Source organism: Ovis aries, chromosome 3 (assembly GCF_016772045.2).
Source record: "Ovis aries strain OAR_USU_Benz2616 breed Rambouillet chromosome 3, ARS-UI_Ramb_v3.0, whole genome shotgun sequence".
NCBI classification, from domain to species: domain Eukaryota; kingdom Metazoa; phylum Chordata; class Mammalia; order Artiodactyla; family Bovidae; genus Ovis; species Ovis aries.
The window spans coordinates 116,886,237-116,900,573 of record NC_056056.1 but is presented as its reverse complement, the minus strand read 5'-3'; the positions used below and the strand labels follow the sequence as shown (position 1 = coordinate 116,900,573).

General features: G+C 38.1%; 1 protein-coding gene across 1 annotated transcript in view; it reads left to right on the top strand.

Moving 5' to 3' along the window:
* The window catches only part of LIN7A (lin-7 homolog A, crumbs cell polarity complex component), a 158,512-nt gene that overhangs the window by 94,966 nt on the left and 49,209 nt on the right, over positions 1–14,337 (top strand). Inside the window, exons 3-4 of the mRNA XM_004006220.5 lie at positions 3,632–3,703; positions 6,256–6,465. Coding sequence (XP_004006269.1) covers positions 3,632–3,703; positions 6,256–6,465 — 282 coding nt within the window. The remainder of the gene's footprint in view (positions 1–3,631; positions 3,704–6,255; positions 6,466–14,337) is intronic.

Here is a 14,337-nt window from a genome sequence, read left to right as displayed (position 1 = left end):
TGGGTCAGGAAGATCCTCTGGAGAAGGCAATGGCAACCCACTCCAGTACTCTTGCCTGGAAAATCCCATGGATGGAGGAGCCTGGTGGGCCACAGTCCATGGGGTTGCAAAGAGTGGGACATGACTTGAGCGACTTCACTTTCACTTGACAGTAATTTACAATTGCATCAACAATGCATGGGGGTTTTCTTTTCTCCACATCCTCTCCAACTCTTGCTATTTCTTCTCTTTTTGGTAATAGCCATTCTAACAGGTGTGAGATGATATCTCATTATGGTTTTGATTTGCATCCTCTGATGATCAGTGATGTGTTAGTGATGTTGAGCTTCTTTTCATGTGCCTGTTGGCCGTCTGTACGTCTTCTCTGGAAAAATGTCCATTCAGATACCCTGCCCATTTTTAAATTAGATTGTTTTGTTTTTGCTGTTGAGTTGTATGAATTCGTATATTTTGAATATTATCCTCTTATCAGATACGTGATTTGCAAATATTTTCTCCCATTCGGTAAGTTGCTTTTGCATTTTGTTGATGGCTTTCCTTGCTGTGCAAAAGCTTTTTAATTTGATGTAGTCTCATTTGTTTATGCTTGCTTTTGTTACCTTTGCTTTTAGAGTCAGATCCAAAAATTATCTCTGAGATCACTAATAAGAAGCTTACCACCTATGTTTTCTTCTTTGAGTTTCATGGTTTTAGGTCTAACATTCAAGTGTTTAATCCATTTTCAATAAATTTGTGTGTACGGTCTAAGATAATTGTTTAAGTTTCATTCTTTTGCATGTGGCTATCCAGTTTTCTCAACAGGATTTATTTGTAAGACTGTCCTTTCTCTATTGTGTATTCTTATTTCCATTATCATAAATTAATTGACCGTACACATACAGGTTTATTTCTGGGCTCTCCATTCTGTCTCATTGATCTATGTCTGTTTTTATGTCAACACCATACAGTTTTGGTCACTACAGCTTTGTAATATAGTTGGAAACCAAGGTGGATGATGCCTCCAGCTTCGTTCTCCTTTTTCAAGATTGCTTTGTCTATTCAAGGTCTTTTGTGGTTCCATATAAATTTTAGGATTGTGTTCTATTTTTATGAAAAATGTCTTTGGAATTTTGATAAGAGTTGCATTGAGTCTGTTGATTGTATTAAAGTAAGATAAATGAGAGTCTTCCTGATGGAAGGGCATTCCAGACAGAACACACAGCATGCGCAAAGGCCTGAACAACTCAGAGGGGGTGATAAGCTTAACGTTTGGTTACTGCTCAGAGAGGAAGAAAGGAAGTAGGAAAACAAGACTAAAGAGAGCAGACTGGGCTCTGCATTGTTCTGCTAGCTGGACTTCTATGAGCATTTAACAACCTTTACTGTAAGGGCAGCAGGCAGCCAGGAGCACCGAAGCAGCATGGTCTGGTTGGTAATGATAACTAAAGGCCATAGTGCTTTGTTGATGAAAAGACCCAGTTGACATTAATGCAGTGCTTTGAGCAACAGATAGTAAGTCAGGATGGAGCAAAGGGGTCAAATTTGAGGGAGTTTTAACAAGTGAAACAGGCTAGAGAAAATCTTCCTCTTAAATAGGCTGTAAGAGCAAATAAGCGGCATTTGTGGAAGGGCTATTTCTACAAAACAAAATGATATACTGTCTAGGAAGTAGCATGGAAACACGTATAGCAGCTATTTTGATAATCTGAAGAATTTGCATTAACAGGTCCCAGTTCCACAAAATGCTCTTCAGAGAACTGTGCTCCTCCCTGTTTAGATTTCCTACAGAAATTGGATACCATGGTTGTTTAGTGGAAGTGCAAGATAAAAGGTAGATTCTGAGTAGTCCTCCTGCCCTTCTAGTCCAGACTGCTTTGTCTTTCTTCTCCTTAAATATGGTACCCGGGGAAGATGAATCAGCATTAGTGGGGAATTCAACCAAATCTATTTGAGAAAGGAGCCAATAAAAAATGTTGGGAAATTAGTCCCAGACACTCAATGAATAGTTGTTGAATTAATCAACTTTTGAGTTGACCTTAATAACTTTTAACTTAAGCATATAAAGTAAGATTAATAGAAAAGAAAATAAATATTCAATTTAAATTTTCCTATTTCATCTTTCATTGGTATAGCTTATGGTGGGTCACTCCTGAAATACACTCCAGTGTAATACCAAATGGACTTTTACCTTTGTGCTTTGCTGTGCTGTACTTAGTCGCTCAGTTGTATCCAACTCTGCAACTCCATGGACTGTAGCCTGCCAGGCTTCTCTGTCCATGGGATTTGCCAGGCAATAATACTGGAGTGGGTTGCCATTTCCTTCTCCAGGGGATCTTCCTGACCCAGGGATCAAACTCGGGTCTCCTGCTTCGCAGGCAGCTTCTTTACTGTCTGAACCACCGTGGGAAGAGGGAGGTGCCACTTTGAGGACACTGAATCCAGGAACAGACCTAAGCTGGGAGTATGAAAAAGACAGGACTCTTACTTTAGCAACTTAAATGAGAGGCTTGATGTGGCATGCATGAACAGTTCTCACCATGGGAAGATTTATTATTTAAATCTTTAAAATGAGCATATAATCAAGAATAGTTAATCATGTTATTTTTCAAAACATCTTCTTCAAACTGTACTTTGAAAGTCATCTTCTACACTTCAGTTTATTTAAAATTAAGCAATATATTTTAGCAACTGATTTCCTAACCCCATCCCTGGTAGTTTAGAGGAAAAACAATATTTCTGTTACGTTTCAACAGTCTCTGTAGCTGTGTCTAGAATCATACTTAGTAATAATACGTTCTGTCTAAGAAGTACCTGTTGGGGTTGGCGTTCTCAGAGTGTTATTTCAGTAAAAGAAACCATACAAAATAATTATTTACTTATTTTTCAGATGGACAAAAAGAATCAAAGGGGTAAAGTGGTTCAACCAAGACCTCATAGTTCCCAAATTATATTAAAAGGCTCAAACACAGATCCACTAGTCAGCAAAACCTGTATGCTTACTGTTAACATCATTCTAGACTCAGATTTTACCCTCCATTCTTTCTGTTTCACCTAAGTGTTAACATGAACCGGTAGTGGATATGTTGTTCTGTATACCAGTTCTGAGAATCTCTTATTTTACTTGTCTTTGCTCCTGAATCTCTGTACTTACAAATTATGACTGTGTATCAGTAACACATTCCAACATGCATACCTTCCAGTGTTCAAGGAAAAGATACTGTAATCTCAGTGTTGTGGAATATTAATTTTAAAAACTATTTTTAAAGTATCACCTAGATTCAGGAAAGAACTATATACATCATTTTTATTACATATTTGAGAGCTAGAACTGTAAATAATGGTAAAAATTTTTACCAAAGGGTTTTTTATAAAACCAGATATTAAAGTTTTATTACTTGATAAACAAGGAATGCCAAATTTAAAACTTCTGAGTAAAAATGATTGCCTTATCTTTTCTACAGCAACCTCCTCCAACCCATCCAAAAAACTAGGAGGGATTTTTGGATCAAATCATCAGGATAATTGATCCAGACCTGTTTCACTTTGAGATAGGGAATTTCTGTCTTAACAATGAAAATATATTGTCCTATCTGCAATGAAAGAATTGATATTCTTAATGTTCTTACACATTTTTTTTATGTGAACATTTTAGGTGTATCAATATATGCATGAAACGATAACTGTTAATGGCTGTCCTGAATTCCGTGCCAGGGCCACAGCAAAGGTAAGACTTGAGTAACTTTAAAAATATACTTAACCCCAGTGATCTAGTAATTGATTGTGCGCGTGTGTGTTTCAGGTATTCTCGTGTGTACACTGTAAGAGAATTTAGACATCAGTGGCAGCCCAGAGTCTAGAACCAGTACTACTTCCCAGGTAAAAATCCTAATGGAAAAATTGAACGTTTCTGCTGCTTCTGTAGCTTAAGAAAGGAGAATGATTTCATTAAAGTCGCTAAATGTTCATTTGGCACAAGCAAATCTACTGGTTCATCGTATGAAATACTTCTTGGTTTTCTGACACATTCTTCTGATCCAAAAGAACCTGTTCACTATTCAGTGCATGGAAATTTATTTGCACAAGTCTAAAGGTTTGACTCAAGCTAGACATGGCAAGAACTCACCTGATACCCACTGATGCAGGATTGTTCCATGTACTACTCAGCAGAGCAGCTGAAAGCATATGATATTGACCTAAAGGGAAGGCTTGTCGGCTGTTGTGGTAGAGACTACATTTGCTCTTGAAAGACTCCAATCCAGAGATTGCAGAGACCCTACGAATGAAAATGTTACAACAGTCGGATCGTGAGATTATATGGAAAATAGACCATAGGAAATGACAGTTTTAACCTAAAATCACTAGTGCAGTTCTTATTTTATAAGTGCAGAAGTGTTATAGTAGATATACATTTGCTTTTTAAAAGCTTTTCTCTTTCTAATAATATATAAGAAATAACAGTTGGAAATAATTAGAATTTTCCATTTAATTCTTTTGTGTTACATCACCTCTTACTTTCTTTCCTGACTTTTAAGTTTTCATTCTGTAACTGAACACTGTAGACTTGTGACTATTTTTTTCATTTTTGTTTTTTAATTTTTTTTAACCCAGACACAAAAAGGGTATTATTATCATTACATCATGCTTTGCTTGTACTGAAGTGAAACACACACAGAAAAATGATCCCTACATGGTTTAATTAAGGGGAATGTGAATTATGCAGTACTTTACCATTCTCATTTCTTATTCATGTAGAACAGCAGGATAGCAGCATAATGTTGCAATAGCACAATATTTTCTGGTTGTTTCTGGGCTGTCTGCATTGCATCCATGTCAGCCATTAAAACCTATGCATGACAACAGGGTTTGCATGAGCAAATGCATGTAGCTAAAAACAAGCCATTATTTCCATTTCATTCACTATCTTTCACTAAATGCAGACAGTAGCATAATGCTAAGTTGATGTGTTAACGCTGTGTGTGAAAAAGAACGTACAGTTGTTGGGAATCAGTATTTTCATAGTGTTGAGTAAATCGCTTTATAATAGACATCTAACCAGCTGTGGTTAAGGCAGGTTACTGGAGGTGGAAAATAAGAAGCAGGCAATATTCTTACTTTATTTCCATGGAAGGGAGGGGGTGAAAACTAATGGTAAGTTGTTTCTTTAACTTATTTTTTAAAACTAATATATATGAGTTTTAAAATAAACTTATGTCCATATTAAATTGTATTTTGTACATCTAGGTATAAAACCATGGACTTCTCATTTTACCTACATTGCTAGAGTAGTTGAAATATTAATTTTAAATATAGGGGGGAAAATCTGTGCCAGATAAGAGGACCTCTCATAATAATATGGAATACTGATGTGACATAATTATAATCTGTTTGACTCTATTACTTTATTTTAGCTTTTTTTTCTTTTAGGCATTTTCAATTTAGGAAAAAAGTGCTAAATTTGCTAAGCCAGTGGTTTCGCAATAGCAAAATTCTAGATGTATTCACCAGGATACATGTATATGTATACACATACATATATGTGCAAATATATATGTATGTGTATATATATATATTGTATATATATATATATAATATATATACAAGTGCTCCTTGGTGTATTGAGTAAATATTTATGAACATTTATCAGGTGTCGCTAGTGGTAAAGGAACCAGCCACCAATTCAGGAAATGTAAGAGATGCAGGTTCTATCCCTGGATCAGAAAGATCCTCTGGAGGAGGGCATGGTAATCCACTCCGGTATTCTTGCCTAGAGAACCCCATGTGTGACCATAGGGTCACAGAGTCAGACACGATTGAAGCTACTTCATGCATGCACAAGCACCAAGTTAGACTGTGTAATGCAAAAAAGTGGAAGCCGCAGTCTCAGCCCTTAAGGTGCTGGTGGTCAACATGTACATAATATAGACAATAATTATAGTTTATGGACTCTGTGTAGGTATTAAAGCACCAAAGCTATTTGGAATCCAAGGATAGGAGGAATCGCATCTAACCAAGGTCTCTGGGAAAGATCTTTATGAAAAAGGGAAAACTTTGCCATAATGGGTAAGATGTAGAAAGGTGGAAATAGTTGGGCTGAGCTTTGCCAAAGAAAGGAATTAAAAAGGACATCTAAATGAAGAAAGCCCCCTCCCTTTTGTATTCTTTCTTTCACAGGAGAATGCTATAAAATAGGAGGAGTTGCCTGGTCTACGCACAGCAAATCGTGTGAATAGCCGTATTTCCCTCGTTTTATCACCAAATGATCATCTTTTCTTTCAGGCTACAGTTGCAGCTTTTGCAGCTAGTGAAGGCCATTCCCACCCTCGGGTAGTCGAACTGCCAAAGACAGATGAAGGCCTTGGTTTTAACGTGATGGGAGGAAAGGAGCAAAATTCTCCCATTTATATCTCTCGCATCATTCCTGGAGGGGTGGCTGAAAGACACGGAGGCCTCAAGAGAGGAGACCAGCTGCTATCAGTGAATGGAGTGGTATGTTCATAACATAATCAGAGGTTTTTCACTCTGAGTACATCCTCCCCTCCCCCCACCACTGTTATTGAATCAGTATTGAAAATCCTAGAGCAAATCTTTATTTTGTGTCCAAACAACTTCCTAAGCATTGATGGATATCAGACCTACAAAAGAGATAATTTTATAGCTTTGATTTCTCATTTTGTCTTGTTCAGGGATAAAGAGGACCTCCTGGGAAAATCATCCCAAGATATTATTCCAGCTAGTAGAATTTTCCCCACATAATACTCTAATTGAATTAATACTTAAAAGAACATAATTTCAAGTCCTTTTATTCAAAGTTTGTTGTTGTTCAGTCGCTGAGTAGTGTCGGACTCTTTGCAACCCCATGGACTGCAGCACACCAGACTCCCCTGTCCTTCATCAGAGATATGAATGAATTTGCTCAAATTCATTTTTAATCTTGGAGTTTGCTCAAATTCATGTCCATTGAGTTATTCAAAGTTACTGTAAGCAAATATACATTTAAAAAATAAAGCTAGAACTTTTACCCTATTTATTTTTCATTTTAATTATAGAGGAAGGATGGCTTTAATATGTATAATACTAACACACATGGAAAAGGCTAATGAACAGGTAATTCTTTAAGCCAAGTAAACAGCTACGGTAAAATAAAAATATATTAGCCCCTTTCCGGAAAAAAAAAAAAAAAAAGTGCAAGTGTCTGTTCATTATATTTATCTTAGTTTTCACATGAAGTTAAAAGTATGAACATACCTTTTTTCATAGCCTCATATTCTTTGGGTGCCATTACCTCCACATGTAATAATGAGTTGTTAATGAAATGGCTTCATGTGAAATGCATAATTCTTCCCTTCTACTTAAATTGAAAATAATAACCCAAAAGCAAAAATTTCAGAAGTATGAATAGAAAATATCAAAGCTTGCTTTTCTTTTCATCTGGGATCTGTCTTCTATGAACTTAAGGTTTAAAAAAATAAATTAGATTTGTGTTCTTTGTGGTCATAGTGATTTCTGCTAAGGACATAATATCCAAAATAAATGCATTTGAAATGTGATATGTTGTTTATAGCCATGGAATAAATTCTTCTGTATATCTTGCATTTTTGGGGGCCTGACTAGTAGTTTTATAGAACCCCAAATTATTCAACTCTGCTGATCTCTCATGTACATCAAAATCACCAATCCATGAATATTTTATATCCCTTCAGCATTCCAATTCTAAAATTACCATTTCATTTACTTTTTTCTATGCAACAATGCTGTAAGATGAGCTTTCTATTGACCTTTAGATAAGTAGGACTTTTTCAAAGCATGTTTCAACTGATAATTACATAGTCAAGTTTTCTAGGGGAGAACTCTAAAGCTAGGTCATGCAATTATGTCACAAAGTAATCTGTGCCTCACTGTGTGAATTTATGATTTCTCTGAATGTATTGGGTAGATCAAAGGAAGAGTATATATATTTTTAAAAGAACTAAAAATATATTCATAGTAAATGTATTTACATAAAGCTACAGAAAACTTATATTAAATCAATATTTAGTTGACTTTATTTAAGCTATCTGTCAAAAAGGGCAAAAGAACCTTCATTTAACCCATACGTTTATAGGGAACAGAGCTGTTGGCATTTAATAATCACTCCGCCATTCCTTGCAGTGATCTGGGAATTTATCTGGCAGACTGCAGGCTCAATGGAATCAGACACGTCAGACTCTACCACTCAATATCCATGGATTTAATAGATTGTTGTTGTTCAGTCACCCAGTCATGTCCAACTCTTTGTGACCCCATGGACTGCACCATGCCAGGCCGCCCTGGCCCTCACTATCTCCCAGAGTTCGCCCAGGTTCGTGTCCATTGCGTCGGTGATGCCATCCAGCCATCTCATTCTCTGACATCCTCTTCTCCTTCTGCTTTCAATCTTTCCCAGCATCAGGGACTTTTCCAGTGAGTTGGCTGTTTGCATCAGGTAACCAAAATACTGGAGCTTCAGCTTCTGCATCAGTCCTTCCAATGAATATTCAGGGTTGATTTCCCTTAAGATTGACTGGTTTGATATCCTTGCTGTCCAAGGAGCCCTCACGAGTCTTCCTAGTTTGAAATCATCAATTCTGTGGCACTGGGCCTTCTTTACAGTCCAGCTCTCACAACCTTACATTACTACCGGGAAGACCATAGCCTTGACTGTACAGAGCACACTGTCTGAGTTTGTTGTAGCTTTCCTGCTGAGCAGCAGTCATCTTCTAATTTCATGGCTGCAGTCAGCATCCGCAGTGATTTTAGAGCCCCCAAATAGGAAATCTGTCACTACTTCTACCTTCTCCCCTTCTATTTGCCATGAAGTAATGGGGCCAGATGCCATGATCTTAAGTTTTTTTAATATTTAGTTTTAAGCCAGCTCTTTCACTCTCCTCCTTCACCCTCACCAAGAGGCTCTTTAGTTCCTCTTCGCTTTATGCCGTTAGAGTGCTATGATCTGCATATCTAAGGTTGTTGATGTTTCTCCTGCCTATCTTGGTTCCAGCTTGTGACTCATCCAGCCGAGCATTTCTTATGACGTGCTAAGTGTGTGTTAGTCGCTCAGTTGCGTCCAACTCTTTACAACCCCATGGGCTGTAGCCCGCCAGGCTCCTATGTTCATGGAATTCTCCAGTCAAGAATAGTGGAGTGGATTGCCATTCCCTTCTCCAGGGGATATTCCCAACCCAGGGATTGAACCCAGGTATCCCATATTGCAGACAGATTCTTTACCATCTGAGCCACCAGGGAAGCTCAGTGTATAGGTTAAATAAACAGTGTGACAGCAGGCAGGCCTGTCATACTCCTTTCTCAGTCCTGAGCCAATCAGTTGTTCCATACAGAGTTCTAACTTGCTTCTTAACTCACATACAGGTTTCTCAGGAGACAGGTAAGAGTTCCCATCTCTTTAAGAGCTTTCCGCAGTTTGTTATGATCCACAGTCAAAGGCTTCAGCATAGTCGATGAAACAGAAGTAGATGTTTTTTCTGGAATTCCCTTGGTTTTTCTATGATCCAACAAATGTTGGCAATTTGATCTCTGGTTCTTCTGCCTTTTCGAAACGCGGCTTGGGCATCTGGAAGTTCTTGGTTCATGTAATGCTGAAGCCTAGCACATAAGATTTTAAGCATGACCTTACTAGCATGGGAGGTGAGTGCAATTGTCCGATGGTTAGAACATTCAAGTACTACCCTTCTTGGGAACTGGGATGAAGATTGACCTTTTCCAGTCAGTAGAAAAGGATTTAGTTAATGGATTAATAACCCCTAAACTGAATTTCCTAATCTGAATAAGGCGAGTAGGGACTAATTTTAAGAGGTCAAATGAAAATTAAAATGAGGCAAAATGTCTGTTGCGAACTATCCTGTGATAATTTGGTCACACACAAATTAAAGTATGTAAGTGTGGTTAGTGAAGAAACTTGAAGAGAGTTAGCAGTCCCCCTATGATATTGCTAATGCCAGTTATGTAAGTTTTAAAGCAAAGTCTGCTGTCCAGAAAAGCATATTTTAGCAAACATTTATTAGCAAAAAGGCATTAATAGACTCATACAACCTCTTCTGTTAAGTTTGATAACATCCTAGTTCTTGGTCCATTCAGATGTTCCAAACCCTGAAACCTTGAAAAAAGGGTTTATTTGAGGCAGATGAAACAACATTCCAGAGCCAAGATTTTTGTTATAGTCAGCATCAGACAACCAGAAATTCTATTAAACTGGCAGTTGGAAATAAGAAGCTTTAGTGATCACACTTTCGCCACTAATCCTTTGGTGCAAGCTGTGAGCCTCCTTAAGATTTTTGCAACCTGGTCATGCAAAGGTGGGAAATATCTACAGAATCTTTAGTATTCTACTTATATTTAAAACCTTTAATTTTGTTGATTAAGTTCCATTTATCATGCTAATTCGTAAGTCACTAATTTTGCCAGTAAGAATCCATTTCTGACAAACTGTTGCTAATAAACAAAACATCCTTAAGATGGGTATAACAAAAGCTTTTGTAGTGCAACCAGCCTCTGGAGTACCTGTCTGATATAATGTTTGCTGACCACCTAGACTGATTTAGGCTTCTCAATTTGTAATGTAAAATATTGCATATCTATAAAATCAAACTAGGCATTATAAACTACCTATTTTAAAGTACCTAAAGGTAAGTTATATACATTTTAACAGCACCTAATATTTATCAGGTATTCATCAAAAGGTAGTTTTCTTCTCTAAGTGAGAAATTTCATGACCCAGTGGGTTTCCAGTTGTCAGCCAAAGTAGTTAATCCAATGCAATAACCCTGGGCTGCTAACAGTGAATCCACAAGTCTTCTCAATATAAATAATTCCAGGCAGATAGCAGTATTTAATGGAAAAAAAAAATTGTTCTGTAATGGAAGGACCACAAAAGAGAAAATGTTAGCAAATGATCAAGTTTACACTTTTAAGTACCATTTGGGAAAATTAATATGGAATATTTTCAGGACATAGTACCATCCTAAACTGAGAACAAATTTTGTAAGAGTGATTTGAAGAGATGAAGCAAACCTTACTACTTCAATAAAAGTCTTCTGGAGAAAATTTCCTACTGTCCTACTTAAAAAGTAAGGAAATTGTGGCATGGACCTTTAAACATCTGAAAAGACACCTGAAAAGATGTCTTAATTATGTATGTTTGTATTTATGCTCTACCTGCATTTAGGAAGGATATATTATGATTACCTGGGCTTCTCTGCTGGCTCAGATGGTAAAGGATCCTCCTGAAGTGCAGGAGACCTGGGTTTGATCTGGCTACCCACTCCACTGTTCTTACCTAGAGAATTCCATAGACAGAGGAGCCTGGTAGCTACAGTCCAACGGGTTGCAAAAGTTGGACATGATTGAACAACTACTTTTTTTTTTATCATGATATCTGGTAAAAAGTAAAATATATGTTAATGAAGAATTATTAACATGGCATGTTAGGGAAAAAATCAATAAATAAAAAATTTTAAAAGATACAGCAAGTAATATCAATAGAGCAAGTAATATTTTTTCTCTTAGTGTCTTAGAAATCAAAACAGAAGGAGACTCATACCAGCTCAACCATCATTGGTAGAGACTTTTTTTCTGCACGTGAGCTCTAGGAGAAATTTCCCCTGGGATTTTTACAAATGAGATATTGAATTACCTAATACAATTTTATAGAAAATACAGAGGCCTTTTGCGCAGGGCTACTTCTTAGGTCAACCCTCAATAAAAACTTAGAACTGAATGTTCAATTAAAGCTTAAAGTTAACAGGAAGTCAAAATGTTCACAGTTAGAATTTATAGCTTTCTAATGATCTCCTTTTCACTCTTTTATACCCAAGTGTTTCATCAGCAATTTCAAGAAGGAACTAAAGGGCCATTATATAAAGGTTGCAGCCAGCAGGAACAGTAAATACATTTAGTGATTGGGTCTGGATATATTTTTTCTTAAATGCCAATGGAATGGTACAATAAGCTAAATTTAATAAGAATCTATGTGAAGTCCTGCCCATTTGCCAAACATTTTACCTTTGTTCAGAAACGGGAAGAGTGTTAGCAGTTCCGTTGTATCCAACTCTTTCCCATGGACTGTAGCCCAATAGGCTTCTGTGTCCATGGAATTCTCCAGGCAAGAATACTGGAGTGGGTAGCCATTTCCAGGGGTTCTTCCCAACCCAGGGACTGAACCCGGATCTCCTGCATTGCAGGCAGACTCTTTACAGTCTGAGTCACCAGGGAATCAGGCAGGGAAAACCAAAATTAGGCAGAATCAGGAAGAAATGGCTAAATATTAAAACCTGAAGGAAAAAAACAAAAAACCTGAAGAAAAAAACAGTCTCAGTTCAGTTCAGTCGCTCAGTCATGTCCGACTCTTTGCAACCCCATGAATCGCAGCACGCCAGGCCTCCCTGTCCATCACCAACTCCCGGAGTTCACTCAGACTCACGTCCATCGAGTCCGTGATGACATCCAGCCATCTCATCCTCTGTCGTCTCCTTCTCCTCCTGCCCCCAATCCCTCCCAGCATCAGAGGCTTTTCCAGTGAGTCAACTCTTTGCATGAGGTGGCCAAAGTACTGGAGTTTCAGCTTTAGCATCATTCCTTCCAAAGAAATCCCAGGGCTGATCTCCTTCAGAATGGACTGGTTGGATCTCCGTGCAGTCCAAGGGACTCTCAAGAGTCTTCTCCAACACCACAGTTCAAAAGCATCAATTCTTTGGCGCTCAGCCTTCTTCACAGTCTAACTCTCACATCCATACATGACCACAGGAAAAACCATAGCCTTGACTAGACGGACCTTAGTCGGCAAAGTAATGTCTCTGCTTTTGAATATGCTCTCTAGGTTGGTCATAACTTTCCTTCCGAGGAGTAAGCGTCTTTTAATTTCATGGCTGCAGTCACCATCTGCAGTGATTTTGGAGCCCAGAAAAATAAAGTTTGACACTGTTTCCACTGTTTCCCCATCTATTTCCCATGAAGTGATGGGACTGGATGCCATGATCTTAGTTTTCTGAATGTTGAGCTTTAAGCCAACTGTTCACTCTCCTCTTTCACTTTCATCAAGAGGCTTTTGAGTTCCTCTTCACTTTCTGCCATAAGGGTGGTGTCATCTGCATATCTGAGGTTATTGATATTCCAGCTTGTGTTTCTTCCAGTCCAGCATTTCTCATGATGAACTCTGCATAGAAGTTAAATAAGCAGGGTGACAATATACAGCCTTGACGCACTCCTGTTCCTATTTGGAACCAGTCTGTTGTTCCATGTCCAGTTCTAATTGTTGCTTCCTGACCTGCATATAGGTTTCTCAAGAGGCAGGTCAGGTGGTCTGTATTCCCATCTCTTGAAGAATTTTCCACAGTTTATTGTGGTCCACATAGTCAAAGGCTTTGGCATAGTCAATAAAGCAGAAATAGATGTTTTTCTGGAACTCTCTTGCTTTTCCATGATCCAGCGGATGTTGGCAATTTGATCTCTGGTTCTTCTGCCTTTTCTAAAACCAGCTTGAACATCAGGAAGTTCACGGTTCACGTATTGCTGAAGCCTGTCTTGGAGAATTTTGAGCATTAATTTACTAGCATGTGAGATGAGTGCAATTGTGCGGTAGTTTGAGCATTCTTTGCCGTTGCCTTTCTTTGTGATTGGAATGAAAACTGACCGTTTCCAGTCCTGTGACCACTGCTGAGTTTTCCAAATTTGCTGGCATATTGAGTGCAGCACTTTCACAGCATCATCTTTCAGGATTTGAAACAGCTCAACTGGAATTCTATCACCTCCACTAGCTTTGTTCATAGTGATGCTTTCTAAGGCCCACTTGACTTCACATTCCAGGATGTCTGGCTCTAGATGAGTGATAGGGGGTTTCAATTGATTTCAAGAGAAATCTGAAGCAAGTTAAGGAAAAAACAAATATGTGATTTATAGGGACCATTAATACAAATATGTATAAACATGGAAGGAAGAAGAGATTGGTTCAGCTCTGAATGTGCTGTTTGGCTCACACCTCACTGTGCTCTGATCCTGATTTCATCTTTGCAAAGAACAATAAGTTCATCCCGAGTCAAGCAGTCTTGTACAGGAAGAAGGACTTGACTTGTTTTGGACAAAGAAGAGACTCAGGGGAGTGATGGCTGCCTTCATATGTCCTCCATTGTGCCAGGCACCCGGTGGCAGAGCCAAGGCCGGTTGGGGAAAGCCACAGGGAAGGCAGCTTTTAGGAAGGGCTTCCTGTGAGAAAGAGCCATTAGACATATAGGGAAAGACGGAATCATAAGTCATAGTGTGCCCATCATTTGAAGTTTCAATCAAAGATTAGAAGACCAGCTGGCAAGAATATTTCAAATTATGAGTACAATA